At 38.1% G+C, this 19,569-nt stretch overlaps 1 protein-coding gene and 2 non-coding genes across 3 annotated transcripts in view; 2 read left to right on the forward strand and 1 right to left on the reverse strand.

Annotated features, from left to right (window-relative positions):
• Positions 1 to 1,193: 1,193 nt before the first annotated feature.
• On the forward strand, positions 1,194 to 1,266 carry TRNAW-CCA (transfer RNA tryptophan (anticodon CCA)). The gene has a single exon. It is a non-coding gene; the product is annotated as a tRNA-Trp (tRNA).
• A 3,910-nt stretch (positions 1,267 to 5,176) lies between these two features.
• On the forward strand, positions 5,177 to 5,281 carry LOC137767920 (U6 spliceosomal RNA). Its single transcript, XR_011074608.1, has one exon. It is a non-coding gene; the product is annotated as a U6 spliceosomal RNA (small nuclear RNA).
• A 5,489-nt stretch (positions 5,282 to 10,770) lies between these two features.
• Positions 10,771 to 19,569, reverse strand: part of CCDC186 (coiled-coil domain containing 186) — a 46,496-nt gene continuing 37,697 nt past the window's right edge. Inside the window, exons 13-16 of the mRNA XM_068548608.1 lie at positions 19,104 to 19,184; positions 16,854 to 17,064; positions 15,391 to 15,610; positions 10,771 to 14,706 (exon numbers count right to left, since the gene is read on the reverse strand). Of these exons, the coding sequence (XP_068404709.1) occupies positions 14,623 to 14,706; positions 15,391 to 15,610; positions 16,854 to 17,064; positions 19,104 to 19,184 (596 nt within the window). The 3' untranslated portion in view covers positions 10,771 to 14,622. The remainder of the gene's footprint in view (positions 14,707 to 15,390; positions 15,611 to 16,853; positions 17,065 to 19,103; positions 19,185 to 19,569) is intronic.

Below are 19,569 nucleotides of genomic sequence, written 5' to 3' on the forward strand. Positions count from 1 at the left end.
ACTCCGTGCTCCCAAAGCAGGGGGCCCAGCTTCGATCCCTGGTCAGGGAACCAAATCCCACATGCATGCCGCAACTAAGAGTTCGCATGCCACAACTAAGGAGCCGGTGAGCCACAAATAAAGAGCCTGCCTGCTGCAACTAAGACCCTGCGCAACCAAATAAATAAATATTAAAAAAAAAAAATGTAGTTAAAAAAAAAATGCAATGACAAAGCTCTGTTTCCTTTCAAGTAAAATGTGTCCAGATACCAAAGGGCAGTCCACTGCCTGGACAGCTCTTTGTCTCTGTTGAAGTCAATGTCTTCTCCCATATCCTGCTACAGAAAAAACCGGCAAAAAGCAAGAACCTTTCCTAGAGACTCTACCATTTCTCTAGCAAGAAATACATGCCATTTTTGTGTACTGTAATAATCCAGGAATGGTATATTCTTTTTCAATGACCTGCAGAGCAAATTGTACCTTGGGCTGCACAATTGAATCTGAATTACCCAGGGAAAATGTGACCGGTACAGAGATCTATTGTGATATTGTTTATATGCCTGTGTTAATTTTTCCTTGGCATTGTATAATTTGGTCTTGCAACTGCTTAGGTAAGTAGTAGTTAAGAGAACACTGAATAATTTAGAATTCATTCACTTATTTGATAAGTGGTGATTGTGCATTCTCTAGGTGCTGGACTATGCTAGAGCTGAGGGTTCGGGTGACTAGGAATTTGGTGTCCTTGCTGAGAGCCAAAGCTCTGCAGTCAGCTGGCCTGGGTGCAGATTCTGACTCAGCTACTTACTAGCCGGGTGACCTCAAGCATGCTGCTTAAACTTACTTAGATTATTCATCTCTAAAATTGATATTTTTGCAAGAATCAAACGAGTTAAAACAGTACCTGGTTTAGAGTAGGCATCTGCCATTTTCATTAATACAGCAATGGATTAGCACAGGCAGAGAGGAGGCATTCCAGAAAAGTTAGGTGTGAAGTCGCTCCCAGTCCTTGTCAGGGAGGCATTTGTTTGCTAGTTTTGTCAGCTTTATTGATTTTATTAAAATTTACCTGCTCAAGGCCACAATCAATACCACTGAAACTCTGATCTCTTACAATAGTCCATGTGCCCTGGTGTGATGCATCCATTGAATCGACCATTGTTTGCTCTGCCTGATATAATAGGTGTCTTCTCAAAATGCCATGAAGGACCACCACTTCCCTGGTGGTCCAGTGGTTAAGACTCCATGCTGCCAATGCAGGGGGCCCAGGTTCGATCCCTGGTCAGGGAACTAGATCCCGCATGCCACAACTAAAAAGCCCGCATGCTGCAACAAAGATCCCACATGTCGCCGCAACTAAGACCCGGCGCAGCCAAATAAATAAATGAATGAATAAATATTCAAATCCTCTCCCACAAAGACAAAGCAGAACAATTAAAGCTCTTGTGTTCCCAAAATTCTAAAAAAAAAAAAAAAAAAAAAAAAATGCCATGAAATGCTCCTTGTCTCTTACCCCCACTCCTTGCAGTGTCTTTGAGACACAGCAATTGCTCACCACCATAATCTCTCAAAACAGTTCTCCAATTAACTTGCTTGCTTCCTGGAATTACCTGAATTCTCATCATTGGCTCTCATGGTTTTGAGAAAACTATGAGGCCAAATGATGCTCAGAGAGATTGCCAGAAGAGTTTGGATGTGCTAACCAGGTCCTGGCGAGTCTCTTACTGCTCTGTAGGTCCCTGGAGCACAGGCTGGAGCCAATTTGTTGTCATCTTGTTTGCTGGTTTATTTATATTCTGTCCTCGTTTTTCCTCATCCCCACTTCCAACTATGTGCCACTTAAATTGTAGAAAAGCACTGAGTATTTACAGCTCACAGTTGCTTGGTACCGCCATTAGCAACTGAAAGCAGCTCAAGGAAGCACTCCACTTGACATAGGATGACAACTAGTTTGCCAACTAAATTTAAAAGAAAAAAGTTCCTCTCTTCAGGGCAAAATATTTTGAAATAATTTCTCAAACTATTTTGAAGTTACCCTTAATCTGAAGTTACTTGCTTTTTGCTAATATTTTAATCTTTACTAAAATGTTTACTGCTGGTATTCTCAGCACCTAAAACAGCACTGGACATGTGCTTTGTAAATTTTGCTGAATGAGTTGAAGTACAATGGGCATGATTATCAATATAAGATTGTTCGGAAAATTATATGATGGGTCTCATGATATGAAGAGGATTCAGTGAACTATATCCAGAGTAGAATTTATTCATTTAATAAATATACATGGTACTTAGTATTTGCCAGGCACTATTATAAGTGATTTATACACAGTAACTAATTTAGCTAATATTTCCTCTCTATAGGGCTGAATAATCAGATCCTAGAAATAAAGTCTGAACAAAAAGAGGTGCATAGATTTCTATGGATATTTTGCAAGAAATGTGTAACATTTTTTCATAGTAATAACACCTTATTACTCATTCTAAAAGGCCCATGTTATATGCTTTATAAAATAAACCCCTTTCATCCTCACAACAAATGTATGTTGTAAGTGTTCTTACAGGTATAAAAACTGAGGCTCAGAGAGAGCAGATATAGATAGATATAGGTCCAAAACCCAAAGTCACAATGTTAAGAATTTGAACCCAGCTCTGAATTCAAAATGTTTCCATATTTGGAAATCATCTTGTTCCCTTATTTACTTTCTGCCCTCTTTCTTCCTCACTCCTACTCCCAAGTAGTTTGTAAGCTCTACGCATCGGCAGACAAAACCTGCTCTTTCATTGTAGTACCCCTGTGTCTAGATCGGGCCAGGCATTTATGCGCACTGGAGAAATATTTCTTTGATGGGTGAATAAATGGACTCCAGAGTCCTTGCAAAGGTGCTACACTGCCTTCTGAATACCACCAGTTTCCACTAAAGTAATTTATAACGATTTCCAGACTTACTTTTCCAACTGAAATGTTTATTAGCTAAAGCATATATAGTATGTTAGGTACCTCCTCCAGACTTTTAGGAACCAGGTGTGCTGAAAGAACATGGGCTTTGAGAAGCCATGCAAAAGGCCAATGGGTACATGAAAAGGTGCTCAACATCACTGATCATCAAGGAAATGCAAATCAAAACCACAATGAGCTATTAACCCACACTTGTTAGAATGGCTTTTATTAAAAGGACAAAAGGGACTTCCCTGGTGGTCCAGTGGTAACGAATCCACTTTACAATGCAGGAGACTGGGTTCGATCCCTGGTCAGGGAACTAAGATCCCATGCTGTGGGGCAACTAAGCCCTCGCGCCGCAACTACTGAGCTCACATGCCTCAATAGAGAGCCTGCGTGCAGCAAACTACAGAGCCCACGTGCTCTGGAGCCCGCGAGCCACAACTAGAGAGAGAAAACCCACACACCACAACTAGAGAGAAGCCCTTGCACCACAACAAAGAGCCCGCACGCCGCAACAAAAAGATCCCGCATGACTCAACGAAGATCCTGGGTGCCACAACAAGACCCGATGCAGCCAAAAATAAAAAATAAAATAAAACAATAAATAAATCTTTAAAAAAATTTTTAAAAAATAAAAGGACAAAAGATAAGTATTAGCAAGGATGTGGATGAAAGGGAACACCTGTGCACCGTTGGTGGGAATGTAAGTTGGTGCAGCTACTATGGAAAACAGTATGGAGGTTCCTCAAAAAATTAAAAATAGACCTACCATAGAATCCAGCAATCCCATTTCTGAGTATACATCCAAAGGAAATGAAATCGGCATCCCATGTTCATTGCAGCATTATTCACAAAGCCAAGATATGGAAATAACCCAAATATCCATCAATAGACGAATGGATAAAGAAAATGTAGTATATATATTCAACGGGATATTATTCAGCCTTTAAAAAGAAGGAAATCCTTTTCAGAAGGTCATACAACGTATTTCACTCTCACTTTCAGTAGCAGTCTGGGTCCGGTCAGGACACAGAAACAATACAGTACGCTAAACAAAAGCTTAATACAAAGAATTACTGTGATAAAAGAGTTATTATAAGATATAAGGAAATTCTATATGATACCTTTGGCTGAGGAAGAGAACCCAAGGAAGCACAAACTTGGAAGGGGTTCAGACCGCGCTGGAGAAGGTGTGGTTCAGCCCATTGGGTAGCAGAGGTGTTAGCTGGTTTGGCCAGGATGGAGCTGGTCTGGAGCTGCTTGGCAAACAATAGGCAGGAGTGCCAGCAGGGGAACAGGTGGTCAGCAACCAGTGGTGCGGACGTGCACGGGCTATTTTGTGTGTAGCTCTCTGGACCACATGTAACTGTGTAGCCGTGCAGGGGCTTTGGTTTCCATATCGAGAAGGCCATGGAAAGGTTATCATAAAGTGCTGCAAAGTTGCAGAGGGATGCCTGGGGCAGGCTCCACTGGATGTCCTCTCATGCACAAGGCCGACACCCAGCCCCTGCCAGCAACTTCCAGAAACTTCTTCCTCCTGTAATTTGCTTCTACTGCTCTCTGCCGAAGAAGGTTAACACCATGCTTACTTTAAAGGAGAGATGGTTAAAGGAATTCTCTTGTTGATCACGGGGCAGATATTTCAGAGTGCATTTGGACCTGAGAGGCAATAAGTCAATAACCCACACAACTTCCATCTTCAGAGCTTCCTTAACTCATTTGGTTCCAAGGACCTGTAGAACCATAAGGTATTGGTATTAACTGTTTCGGGCACTATCAGGGTCATCAGTGCCTCTGGAGCAAAGAAAAGCCTGATGAGGTGTGACCTCAGGCAGATCACTTCCTCCCATGAGCCTTTTCCCTCATCTTATAATGAGTGACTGAAGTGAATCAGTGGTTTTCAAATACCAGGCTCCACTGAAGGAAGAAAACAGCGTTTTGCAGAACTAAACTCATGCAGTTGAAAAGTGGAATCTTTCAGCCTTTTTTGAAAAGTGTTAAAACATCCTGTCTTTCATGAAATTATGGTGATAAATTGCAGTTCTTTTTGATTCCCACTTAGCAAAATAAAAGTCTGCAAGCTCAGAATTTTGTTTTTGAAATTTCACTAGCCTGTAGGACCTGAAAGTCTGGTCACTCGGGCCTGGATGCTCTCTCTCGAGCCTTCCTTCATCTCTCAGACCTGAGGTTCCACAGAGCCCTGTGGTCTTTGCTTCTCATCATCCAACCCTAAAACAGGCAGAAGAAAATCTAGAAAAGGTGCTTGCTTCAGCAGCACGTGTTGTAAATTTGCATCCATCACAGAGATTCACATGGCCCCTGCCCAGTGATGACTCACCAATAAGTGAAGCATTTCATATTTTTAAGATATTTTGTAAACCCCAGGGTAACCACCAAGACATTTTTTAAAAAAGGGTTAACTCCTAAGCCAGTACTGGAGATATAATTGAATCATACAAACGAATTAATCCAAAAGCAGGCAGAAATTCTAGAAAAGGATGGACAATTTATTTTACATGTGTATCTTGCTTAGCATAATGACTGAGTCTTAGTGGCAGCAAACAGAGCTTGAGTTCTATCAAAACACACATTGAGTCAGGTGCAGTGCTTGAGTTATCTTGAAAGCACCACAGAACCTAAACGAAATATTGACAATGGAGCTTTCTTAAACTAAGAGAATGAGCGCCAACCACGTGGCGGGGGTGGCACGTGGTTAGGTGCCAGCTAACCGTCTGCCTTCCTATCTTCAACAGCCCACCAGTGCTTGTGTGTTAGCTAGTGGGTGGCTGGAATCGGAACCCGGGTTAGACCTCCTGACCTCCAGGGGCTACAGGAGGCAAGTCATGTGAACACCTCCCTTTGGCTGGTATTAGTAAAATTCTAAGCCCCACAGTGCTTTTTTTCCCTTTCCTTCCTTCTTCCTACAAAAGGGTGAAACACCCACAGTATGTTCACAGTAGAACCAGGCCCTCGGGACAAAGTCTATGTGACAATGTCAAACAAGTATTAATTTTAAAGCTCCAGCCGTCTAAACACTCCCCCTGCTGACACCTCAGTGGCTGTGCACAAGAGGATGGGGTTGGCTCGAAAATGAGTAACTTGCATTCTTCTCATTACTTATTTTCATCATGCGGCCGCCGAACCCGCCATCCCGCCTTCAGAAATGGCATCAGGCTGCAGGTGTCTGTAGGTTGCACAAAGGTCTGAAGCAAGAATTGAATTATAGATCTTCTCAGGGAATGCTGCTCAAATGAACATTGGCAATATATCACCTTCTCCTACCTCCTTCCAAACTCAATCTTTTTCAAAAGAAAATTGAACAATAGGATCTTTCCAGATAGTAACTATGTGTGTGTGTGTGTGTGTGTATAAAATCTCCACCCCTCCCCCCTCCCTTTCTCTTACTATGCACTCCTATGGTACCAGCATGTGATATGATTCTTAGAATACAATTTTAAAAGTCAACTATAGCAAAAAAGAGTACATACTCATTGAAAAATACTTTGGAAACAAGAATTTAAAGTGAAATATGAAAGTATATCAATCACTCCTCAGGGGAAGCCACTGTTGAGTCTATGTATCCAATCAGAACTTCTCCTTTACATATACACATAGTTGTATATATAACAGTATTTTTTCACTTTGTTGTAAAGGTTATTCTATTAAAGCAACAATTTTTATAATCCACATATATATGCATCCTTCAACAATTTGAATAATAGTTTTTTTTAAAAAAACAGGAATTACCCCTTTATTTTTAAAGACTTAGCTTACATGTCCACATCTCAGAGCTCTGCAGTTTACAAAGTTCTTCCGCATTCAGTATCCTATTTAGTCCTCAGAAAAATGTTTTATCATCCCCATTTTACAGGTGAGAAAACTGAAGCTCAAAGTGGTAAAGTGACGTGTTTAAGGTTTCACAATCAGTGGCGGGGCAGGGTTGTCCAAGTCCATGTCCAGATCATTTTACAGCCCTCAGCGTTCTCTGGTTCCTTAGATGGAGATGGGGCAGGGAAGGGAGGCTCCGTTCCAGTCACCAACAGGGCAGCATGAAAAGGTATACCCGTAGGTAATTCAGAAGCTTAAGGAACACCTATTCATTGCCCAGACTGTCAAGAAAATTATAATATCATCTATCAACTGTGAGTCCCCTGCAAATCTTTACTGAGTTTAAAAGGGAACAAAATGACTGATTTTATTTCTGTTCTTCTCTGATTGCAGTTAGAGGAAGAGCTTAGTCAAAAGACAATCAGAAAGAGGAAGAAAAGAGGGGCACCAAGTCTCCAGCTAAGAGTTTGCTAAATCACACAAACTTGCACATCCATCTTCTTTAATAGATTATTGGTCTTTTGTTTAAACCATATTAGTGCAAAGAAAAAGAATCTAAATATGACTTCAACCCACTCACTGAAGTATTAGTACTTTTGACTTTTGGGAGGCAGCAGAGGATAGTGAAAGGCACCCCAAAACCGGGTTCAAATTCCAGCTCAACAAATCCCTAGCAAGAAGATCCTCAGAACTACTGTGCACCTGTTTCCTACCTCATACGGTTGTCAGAGCCTCCCTCAAAGCAGTTAATTAGTATTTGTTCCCTGCCCCTGCCTTGATATGTTTGTCCTTTAGCTGTGTTCCTTATCATTTCAAAGGGAACACAAACGTTCTCAAAATGCAAAAGCAATACGGTACATTGTATTTGATTTATTTCTGACCAGAGAGACTAGGTTCTAAATGCTACTGTGTAAAGTAAATACAGCATTGGGTAAACTCCTAAAACACATTAGAGCACCTCGCAGGACAAACCATGTTCATTTATGTAGCTACTTTTCTTATACTGACAAGTGTCCAGAACCAATCAGAGGGGCTTTTAACTTCATTGGGGGATGGATCATGTAGCCAGCTGTATCAGACCATGAGCTCCATGGCCCTCAGGCCATCACTGCAGACCTCACCTTCACTTGAACTTGGTCCTTACCCCAACTCTACCCATCCCCCCAAACCTGATAAGGTCTCTGCTTCTCATCTCCACAGCCTGCAATACAATATGACACCTATTTACCTGTTAATGAGCATCTAAGACAGAGGCTGATCTAGAAAAACACTTCAGTATACTCTGTTTCCTAGGATTGACTGGCGTTTTTTCTTTTTTTGGAAGCTTTAATAGAAGTCAACTTTAAATTACATAATACATGAATAAATTCTTTTAAAAACTGAAACAGTCCTTTAACCCTGCACCCCTACTCCATGCCCCCAACACACAATCACACAAAGTTAATTTCCACTAGGACTTCAGTGTTTAACTCTCTGGAATCCCCTCGTTCAACAAAAAAAATACGTAACACATATGTCAAGCTGGTACATCTCTAGTTCGACTTACAACTACAAAAAGGTACAAGGTAAGATCAGGAATCACCATGGAACATCCTCTCTCTAAACAGCCACGTTACACGGGTCTTGCCTCCTGCAGTACATCATCCACAGCACAGGCAAGCCCGTCTCTGACACGGAGCGCTTCCGCCCGCGAAACAGTAATTTGACAAGGAACTGAACGTGACAAGGAATGTCGCTGAACTTTCTCTTTTCCCTTTAATCTCTTCCTCACTTGACTGACTGGGTAAATAAAAGCCCATCCAAGCAGGATGCTGAAGGAATCGATGAAGGCTGGAAACTCAGAGACAGCCAAACCAGCTCTGCACAGGTAGAGTTCTGGTTGTTGTTTTGGGTGTGTATAAGTTGTGTGTTGGGGGAGGCAGCGGGTGTGGGCAAAGACAAAAGGAAAGGTCCTCTTCCGCTTTATCCCAAAGCTGTTACTGAAACGGAGCGACGTCATGCCTGCAGGTAGAGTGCGATCTCTAAAAGCCATCAGCAACATTTGTGCTTCAGAGTATGCACTTTGCAAATAGGTTACTCAGATAAGACTGCTTAAACTTCAGAACACCTCTGTGAGACTGTGATATTGGATCACGCAATTTCTCAGAAGGCACCTGGGGCTTGAGCATGTGGAGCACCGTTCTGCCATGAAGTTATGCTTCCAAGCCTCTGCTTTAACTTTTTTTGAAAGCTGGTGCCTTGGAGCTTAGAAGGCATTTAACCACATAAAGAAAAAAGGTAATAAATGTTACAGGCAAGCACACAAAGCCTTTTTACTCATAAATTTTGATAAGACTTAGTCAGTCACTGTTTCAAAATACGATTTCTCTAAGAAAGTGGGTTCTGAATTTCAATTAGGAAAGCCAGGAACAGACTCTTCTTGGCCTGCAAGTCCCAGCAGGGTCTCCCTCCAACCCCTCCAGGCTTGCCCCAAATTAACCCAAAAACAAAACACAAAATCCAGGAAGAAGCCAGTTGAGAGCCCAAAGCAACAGCCTCCGTTAGCATGGACTCCTAGGGACTTGTTTTTTGGGGGAGATGGGATCTATGGGGGCTCTGGTGGGAATAGAGCTGAAAGTGTTTCATGCAGGCGGGCAGACTAGATCAAGGGCATCAGAGGCAGTGGGCATTTGCGGGTATCTTCCCTGGTCAGACTTCATGAAAAGAAGAAACTGCCAAAGAAACAATAGCTACTGTGGCAGGTTTAACTGCTATTTCTTGGGACAAGTAAAGCATAAGGATGCTGAAAACACATACACACAATTTCCTGCCCTTGGGCCTCTAATTAGTTATTAAAAGCAAAAACTACACAGTGAAATGGATGATGTGGAAAGCCATTCTAGTATTTAATATAGTTCCCAAGTAAATGTAACTAGAAGTTGACTATCAACAAGCTAAGTTTTCTTATTCCAGTGAATCCTAAACTTTCAATAGAACTCTTTTTGCACTGGGTTAAATGGTAGAGATCTTCCTCTCAGGTCTAACATCCTATCCTTTTTTTTGAAGTACAATTAGGGGGCAGACTGGCAAGTCTGACTGGCAAGAAGTATGGCCTTTGGACAATTTAAAGGCTGAAAATTCCTCAGAAATAGAAAACTACTTAAGTGGATGCTTCTTTTAAAAACTAAGCATCAAGTCTCAAATGTAACTTAGGAATTAATGGTGCATCTCTGCAGGGGCAGGGACATCAAGTCTGGTCACACTGTTCTCAGAATCATTAAACCAGCATCAGCACTGATCAGCCGGAGGCGTCCTCCCAAGTTGCTGGTCCTGAAGAAGTGCGCATTCATTCTACACTCATCGATTGAAGCAGACTTTATTAAGAAAAAACAGACTTGGATTTAAGTTTGTTGGAACGGTCTTTTATGACTGCGGGTCACACTGAAGTTAAGAACCGTAAGCCAATACTCTTCCAATAACTCACCCTCTTCTTTTATATATTCCTTTCTCTTGCAAACAAATCTACAAGCCGCCGAACGCAGACTATTAAGGATGTCAGGAAAGCTTCCTCTATTCTATTAATTTTACCTTTATTCCAAGGATCCTGATTTCAGGGGATTCTTTCCAATAGTAAACTCTTTAAGGAATGTTGCATAATCTGTGTACTTGAACTGTTAAGAGAAATGGAAAACAACACATTGTGCTGTGAAATATCCATCATAAACGTTACCTTCATGAAATTAATGCCATTTCAATATCTTTTTATTGAACGTATTAGATCTTTATTGTTAGAGCTGGATAATTTGGGCAAGTAAGTTCCATAATTTTGTGGAAAATCTGAATTTATTACTGGCTTGTCAAGTTCAATGAGAAATTTTCACATAGGCATGTTTAAAAGGCCTTTTATAAAAGGCCAAATTTTGCTATCAATAATTTAAACAAAAATTTAAAATACAACGTGGCATTCAATTTGCTTACTATTGTTCACTGACTTTTAATGGTAATCAGTAAAGACAAAAATGGAAAGCAAAAATTCTTAATCTGGTTTAAAAAAGAAAATTCAAGCAATCTGAATCAGGTTTTGCCAAGTCTGGAGAATCAGTCTGTTAGCAAGTGGTGTGCGTAAATAAATAATCAAAGATGCCAGTAAAATACAACTTGGTAAATAGGCATTACCTATTTAATAAGTACAATATATACATAAAATTCTCTTGAAAAGATTCATTTTATACAGAAACATATTTACAAAATGAACAGTATAATCAAACTAAAGATTATCTGTACAATGCACACATATATATATATGAACTTTGGAAGGTAAACAAGTTTCATCATAGTCAAAATGGACAGCCATATGCATTTTAAAAAAGAATTTCATTCCAGAAGAAAAATACATCTTTAATATACAATTATATTTTTCATTTATTTTCCTGAAAATTCTTTGTTTGGATTCTCTTTTGATTATCTTCTCTTGTTCAGCCTTGAAAATTTTCAGGTTTCTAGTGCCACCAACTGGTGTTAAAAATTAACAATCTTAGTGTCAAAAAAGAATTGTTTTGTTTTAAAAAGGTTACTGGAAGATAGACCACTGGACTCAGCATCCATAAGGCAAATTAATGATATGGAATAACATGATTGATAAAAATATTTTCACCACGGTAGCATATATAACATTTACAATATGAATGGTTTCTAGTGCTTTTTTCCTTCTACTGGTAAATCTTGGCCTAAAATTATATGTAAAAGTCTTTAGAGTATACTGTAAAACAAAGTTTGGAAATATGCATGACAATGTGATTAGATTCATCTTTATGAGCATCAAGGAGACATTAATAATTTACTAAAATGGCAAAAATCAAATACCATTTTATAGTCTTTGGATTTTTTTTTTCCTTCTTCTTAAAGAATAATTAAACATCAAGCTGTGAAAAAAAGTTAGGAATGTGCAGAACCACCACGAAAACAGCAATCTGCTCTCAGTGTACCTCAGCAAGGATTCATCTCCCAAAGCTTCACGCCAGAGTGAGACTTCTGGGTCACATACTTGCACAAGTGAATTAACCCTCTTCCAACAGGGGCTGGTTGTGAGCTGCAGAGGCTTAAAGAGCTGCTCCTACTGCCTCCCAGCTGTTTTCACTAGACCATAAGCTCCGTAAAGACAGGAATTGCCCTGTCTGGTCTATCAGTATAATGATGATACCCTGTATGGTGCCTGGCAATAAGAGGTTTCTAATAACTGTGTTTATTACATGAATAAATAACATGTTGGTAGCCTGACAAAATTTAATTTCAAGATAATCTGCTTTAAATGGTTATGGATAGAAAGTTTAAAAAAAAAAAAAAAAAACCACTAAAGTTTAAACTCATTCTTCTGCCCAAACCCACCATTTTCAATCCTTAAAACTTATCAGGCTAACGTTTGAAGTGGTATGGGAAAAAGGGAGTCACAGCAAGTATTCACTTTAAAATTAAAACCTAGTGAAGTGTATACATATATATACACACACACACAAAAATCACTTCCTGCTCAAAGAAACCAAAATAGTGCTAACAAAAACAGCATTTGATGTGTTCAATTAATAATAAACACATAAAACAAAATTTCTCCTAGATCTCAAGTTTATCCAGACTATTTTCCTTTTCTAGACACCCCATTCTTCTCTCCATATATTCAGTACAGTAAGGGTAGAAGGCCCTCTAAATGCTTACATCAGAATCTGTTTGTGGATCAGTTTAGAGAGAGGGAGCTGATAAATGCACATTTTTGTACACACTTTGCTCAGTCCTGATCCATATACAAAAGGATACAGTAGAAACTAAAGAGCAAAAGGAAAATAAAGCATTTTCTTCAAGTTTTCCACAGTTCCATACATTTATGGGTGCGAAAAGTAATAATAAGTCAAAATATGGTTTACAATTACATTCTTCTAAAATTGTTTAACCATTAAACTTCTCTAAATGAATGCTGGCACAAATGTTAATATTGGAATGTTTCATTTTCATATGTAATATATGTATGCAAAAAATGTATATATATTTTTAAGGTGTATAGACATAGAATACTATGGTTCTGACCACTATTTGGTCTCCATTAATAAATTTGTGTCTTGGGAGGAAAAAAACAAATATTGTAGTGTATGAATCTATATCACATAAGAAGCTGTAAAAATTTAGTTATGTTGACTACTCTAAATAGTCTTTGGGAGTATCAATAGTATTGTCAAAAACAACTAGGAAAATAATTCAGATGTGATTGCACTTACCCTCATTTCTTTATTTTGATAAATTATCACTGGTAAAAAGAACAAGATACATTATGGTAAGGCTAAAACTTTTATAGCTATTTTAAATATAAAATGTTTCTGGACTTGTATTTCCATTCTGAAGTGAAAAGATTTTGTTTTTGGATGACAACATATAACTCAATATACAGAAAAAATGCTGCATTGAATTATCTAATCCTTAGTAACTGATCTTTTAAAGCAATGTTGATTTTAAAAAAAAGTTAAAACACATTAAAGGGAAATTGCCACCATAAGCCCCGCCCAACTTTTAAAGCCACACAATTCTTTAAAGGCTTTTAATCCATCACCGCAAAGCTTACTTCTCTTAAGGGGAGAAAGAAGGTTGCGAAAATCCAAAACGAAAATGAGGCTTGCTGCAACATCTGTGTATGTGCCAAGGTATCTACTAGAGAAATTATCTGAATATAATGAAATGTGAAAAACCACACACAGAAATGAAAATAAGTGAGAAATTACAAGAGGTGAGAAAAAAATTCAATGACAGAAATACTGATACTATGACTGTCAACATTTAAGTGTACATCATAAATATTGTAAAAATCCAACAGGATACATAAATTTGGTTCTAAAATTCCTTTGGTTACGGAGATGTAATTATTTTGTATTTTAAATAAATATACCAAACACATCATATCTGGGGACTGTAAGATCACCTCACTATAATATATAGTTATACCAACAGTAAAGAATGGTGCACAGATAAAATGGTTAACAGTGCCATATGCTGGATTCTCTTGGGAACTGGTTCTTTATAAATATCTTAAATTTATCTTTATACTTGATGTCAGTAAAACTAAAGTATTTCAGTTTCAAAGAATTCATTATTCATCTCTCTGTTCTAATGAGACTAATCCATTTCACATTTTAAAAAATAACTGAAGTCCACAGGAATTCTCTAAATGAGCAGGTTATTTAAAATCATACTTTATGTAACTGGAGATTTAAAAAACTCAACTATTAACTCAATTCGAATCTGAAAAAAATGTACCTAGCACAAATAAGGAAACCTGACAGGGGCATACAATGCCTGATCATTGCTAGTTACCAAAAGCTAGCTTTCCTATTAGCTTCCATTAAAATCAAATGGTTTAAGAACTCACTGGCATCCCTAACACACAAGCAAATGTTATATTAGAATGTCAAAACAAGTTTTTATCACTTCTTTAGTTTTCTTCATGTTGGAGAAATAGCATATTACTGAATGATTAACACCTGTCCTTTCATGCATAATTTTAAAAAGTGAAATCATTTTTGACATTATATATTTTAAAGGGAAGAAATATGGAGAAGGGGTTTTCAAAAGCCCTTGTCATAATGTTCAGCACTTCATATGACTATCAGCAAATTAAATAAGTTGTTCTGATTCAATGACAGGCTGTCACCACACAAAAACAAGTTTCATCAAAGCTTACATTCTTACAGTATACACAGCAATGCATTTGTATTGTAAAAAGGTACTTTTTTATACAGATGAAGCAAAACAAATTTTTTTACTGGCTGACACACAAAGCAGGGAAAAGTTTCCAACAATACTGGGCAATGGCACCTGCTCCTTGTGTAGCTTTTGTCTGTTTACTGAGGAAGAACTCTGTGTTAGGTTTTCTTCGTCCTCTGTTCTAGCTCATGCTGGTGTTTAATAAGACGTTCTATTTCTGTTCCAAGTGTTTGCAGATTTTCCTTTAACAATTGGAAAAAGAGGGGGAAAAAACCAGAACTACTAAGTATAATAAGTAAAAAGATTCAGTTTGAACTATTTTTGCCTAAATTCTGAACTGAAACGGTGACAGTCTTAAATGCCATGTGAGATAAACTAGGCACACGGCTGTTTTCAGTAAAGTAATCCTGTACACTTCAGAGGCAGACACTCTTTTTACTGAAGCTATAGCAAATTTTAGTGCCTAAAAATATTACCAGATTAAAAAAATTATTTTTTAAATCCATTACTAACCATCAAGGCCCAAACAGCACAGATAGAATAACTGGGTCAGATAATAGCTGCAAAAAATAAAATAAAGCTGGAATACATTAGAAAATAAATGCCTCAATCTTAAAGTCTCAGTAATCAATTATAACTAATTGTAATATATGTCAAAGGCCACCCATTGCAAAGTAAATGACTCAGTAAATGACTCATCTTAGCGTCTATCCAACAGCTAAACTGATTTTCTTGCTGTTTCTTCCTTTCCTGCTAATTTTAAAAATTGTACTTTTCAAAAAGAGAAAAACACAAAATTTTATCTATGGAAAAAATGGCTACCCCACATTACAGAAATAGTCCATCCATGTGTTGGATCGAACTATGAAAGAGGCACCATTTTTGCCATGTTTATTGGTTGGTAAGTGAATGAGAAATACAAATACCTTCAAAGTAATATTTTTCAATAACGTATCCTCCAAAACAGCCTGTAGTTTTCGGTTGATCTCCAAAGAGAGTTCCAATGTTAATCCACTATCAGCTGGATGGGATGTGTACAAAGATGCCATGATGCCACCCCGTCTACTTAAATGGACTTTGTTAAAATCAGATGCCTCTGAAGAAAGTGTGCCTGATTCTTCTCGTAAAATGTAACTCTGAATTATTCTGCAAAATAAAACGACACTATCAGTTATGGCCTTGCAGAATTACAAACACTGTAACTTGCAAGAGTCGAGTAATCATAAGCTTAAAGATGATTAGCATAAAGTAATTATCTATTAGTTAATAACAGAACTATATTAGAAAATAAAGGGGTTTTCCTTATTCAGATGGTTTCTTAATCCCATTTTTGTTCTAACATGGTATTTAGATTAAAGATACATAAACATTGCTTTTCTATTTTTTCCTTATTACTTTAAATCAAAATATGTGAGCAATTTATTGTTCCAGTTTCAGTTAATATTTTCTATTTTCCTGTCATTAAACTTAAAACTGTGTCTTACTCTTTTTCGTTTAAAAGTCATGGGCAAATTTTTCTCTAAGTCTAAAATTATTTCAAAATAAAAATTTTTAAGTCATGGGTAAAGACCCACAATATTACTTAAATGAATATGGTATCTGTGAGAGGAATTTGGCCCAGCACAGGCTCTGGAGTCAGTCAGAGCTGGGTTTGGATTTCCAACTCTTGGTCTGTCACTTACAGGATGAGTGGTGAGTCTGGAACATTTAGTAATTTGACCTGAGCCCCAGTTAATTAACCTGTCAAATTAGACACAGTGGTCCCCAACCTTTTTGGCACCAGGGACCAGTTTCGTGCAAGACAATTCTTCCACGGCCTGGGGGGGGCGGTGGGGTGGGCTGGTTCAGGCAGTAATGCGAGCGATGGGGAGCTTGCATTACCGGGTGTTGGGGACCCCTGAACTAGAGGACTCATTCTCTCCCTGGGTAGTTTTAAGAAATCAATGAGATATTAAGTCACAGGCACAGTGCCTTATATTTATATTTCTCTACTATATTTAGTAGATGCCCAATAATATCTCACTATGTCCTGCCCAACAGGAATGATAATCCACAACCCCATTATCTCTTAAAACCACCGTCTTGAAAATAAAAAGCTAAGTAGAGCACTGTTTTTAAGTCCAAAGGTATTTTAGTATCTTAAAAAATCAGTGTCTACTGAATTCTGTATCACCTTAAAGGAAAGACCTGTGTTTTCTTTCATGTCTGTAGTCCCAAAACCTAGAACATAAATAAGTGATCAACAAAAGATTGGGAACTGAATGACTTTAGTTTTAAGAACTATTTTTTGAAAGAAAGTCTCTTGATATGATTAATTTTGAACACAATAACTTTCCCATGTGAATAATGGTATTTTGAACACAGATTACAGTACCATAATAATACATACTTTGTTTTTTTCCTAATTTCTTCCACCAATTGTTTGATGTGATCCTCCATAAATTCTATCTTTTCATTTTTCCGAGCATGTGCCTTTTGCAGCCTTACTATCCTCTCAATCAGCATGGCCTTGTCTACTTCTGGAAAGTTATCCACAGCTACTGACGACCCAGTATTTTCTGGAGATCGATCTTCTGCACTGCTTCGAGCATTGAGGGACCCTGAAGACAAACAAAATCCACTTATTGTACTTAGTCTGGAGTCAACTCTAATCTCATATATTATTTCTTCTATTATCATTTTCATATATTCAATTTAACAGAGTTGGATACAGAACACAAGTCATACCTGACCTGAGTTCTTGTTTCTGAATACATTGATGATAGAAAAAAGGATCTAGGGCTTCCCTGGTGGCGCAGTGGTTAAGAATCTGCCTGCCAACGCAGGGGACATGGGTCCAAGCCCTGGTCCGGGAAGATCCCACATGCCGCAGAGCAACTAAGCCTGTGCGCCAAAACTACTGAAGCCCGCGCACCTAGAGCCTGTGCTCCGCAACAAGAGAAGCCACCACAATGAGAAGCCAGTGCACCGCAACAATGAGTAGCCCCTACTCACCGCAACTAGAGAAAGCCTGTGCGCAAAAATGAAGACCCAACGCAGCCATAAATAAGGAAGGGAGGAAGGGAGGGAGGAGAGGGAGGAAGGGAGGAAGGAAGGAAAGGAAGAAGGGTCTAGTATGTCTCTCAAGAATAGAATGAGTAAGTGCAATAGAGAAACGAGAAACTCCAGAAAAGTCAGAAAAACAAGTCTGAAGTGACACCAAAATTAAACTGAGACAGACACAGATAAAGACAGAAGACAGAATATAGCCAGTGGGTTAAGCTCTGGAGCCAGTCTGCCTAGGTTCAAATCTTACTTCTCCACTTTCTAGCTGTGTGACTTTGGACAAGTTAACTCTCTGTATCAAGGTCACTTCATCTCAAAATGTGAATCATAATATGATTTGCCTCATAGGACTGTTATCCTCATTTAAATTAGTTAACATGTCTGAAGTGCATGAACAGCATATATAGTATGCACTAAGTAAATGTTAGCTATTATTTTTACCAATATCATTTGAGAAGAATTTCTAATCCTTTTTAACCTACAAAGACACATTTTTTTCCGAACCCTATTGTGTAGATTTAAGACAAGTAATGTATCTTATCCAAGGTCATGCACAAATAAATGGTAGAGCTGGGATCTAAATACCCATGTGTAACCTCAAACCCATGTTCTTTCTACTACACAATTTTCCCACTATTGTAACAGTTGATGATGTTTTTTCCCCTAATGTGCAACTCCTGGGAGGCAGTGTAATGTAGTGGCGTGCAGACTCAAGAGCCTGAGAGTTCTGTTACTGTGGATTTTGGAAAAGTCATGCAAACACTATGAATCTTAAGTTTCCCCATCTGTAAAATGGGAATACAACACTTATTTCACATGGCTGTTCTGTGAGTAAATGATATGTTTAAAACATTTAGCACGGTTCCTGGCATTCCAAAAATGGTAAATATGCTGATATTTTGCCAATTATCATTTTCACAGTGCTATCAATCATAATTTTATAGACTTAAGTTTTGCTTTAGACTATAGGTATATTTACCATGAGAAAAGCAAAAAGATTTAAAAATACACACACACACACACAAACGCACACACACATATATATATATAAAATCTGATATATAATGATGACCATTTCATTAGCTCTCAGGTGTTAAAAGTAATATAAAATTAAAAGAAAAAGAAAGAGCATACTATACCAAATCTCTCTATAGATGGATACAAATCTGAATTTTAAAATGGAAGAGTAAACTGTTGTACAGAATAAAGAAGCAGGTAAGGAAAAGGAGGTAGGGAGACAGATGGTATAGAACCCCATGACAAACTTGAAACCCTGTCTAATGATTAAACTTAAACATTTAACTGGAAATATTTTTTACAACATAATTATGTACAACTACTACTTTTTATAATTCAAAATTAAAGAAAAGCATATCGATACTTTTTAAAACAAAAAATCCTATTTCTTTTCCTTTTTTTTTTGGCTGTGCTGCGGCTTGTGGGATCTTAGTTCCCTGACCAGGGATTGAACCCGCACCCTCGGTAGTGAAAGCACAGAGCCCTAACCACTGGACCACCAGGGAATTCCCGAAAAATGCTATTTCTTTTTATAATCAATCACTAAAAAACAACTGTAAAACCATTAGTTTTTCACCTGATGAACTAGAACGACTTCCCATGCTGCTGACTTCTTTATCATAGCTTCCATTCTCAACCTGATCTAACTTTCTTCGTGCTGCAGGAAAAAGAAATGGATTACTTGTGACAACTGTCATGACCATTGGCCCCCACTATCTCTGATTTTAATCGCTAAAATCACTTAGGCCAAAATGGCATAAACAACAAGAGAAATTTCTTGAATATGTACTTTCGAAAGGAGGGCTGTAGGGTCATTCATATAAAATGACATCTAGAAATGTACAGGTCATATACAAAACATATGGAAACAACATTATGATAACAACTGATACTGGCATCACTTAGGTACACAGAACCTAACTTTTGGAGTCCTGAAAGATTTCGAAGAGCTCTACAGTACCAAAAATTTCCCCCAAATTTCCCTTCAATCATATCTATGAAAACAAACTAAATTCTTACGGCAAATATCTGAATATATTTAT

The sequence above is a fragment of the Eschrichtius robustus genome, chromosome 7, assembly GCF_028021215.1.
Source record: "Eschrichtius robustus isolate mEscRob2 chromosome 7, mEscRob2.pri, whole genome shotgun sequence".
Classification (NCBI taxonomy): Eukaryota; Metazoa; Chordata; class Mammalia; order Artiodactyla; family Eschrichtiidae; genus Eschrichtius; species Eschrichtius robustus.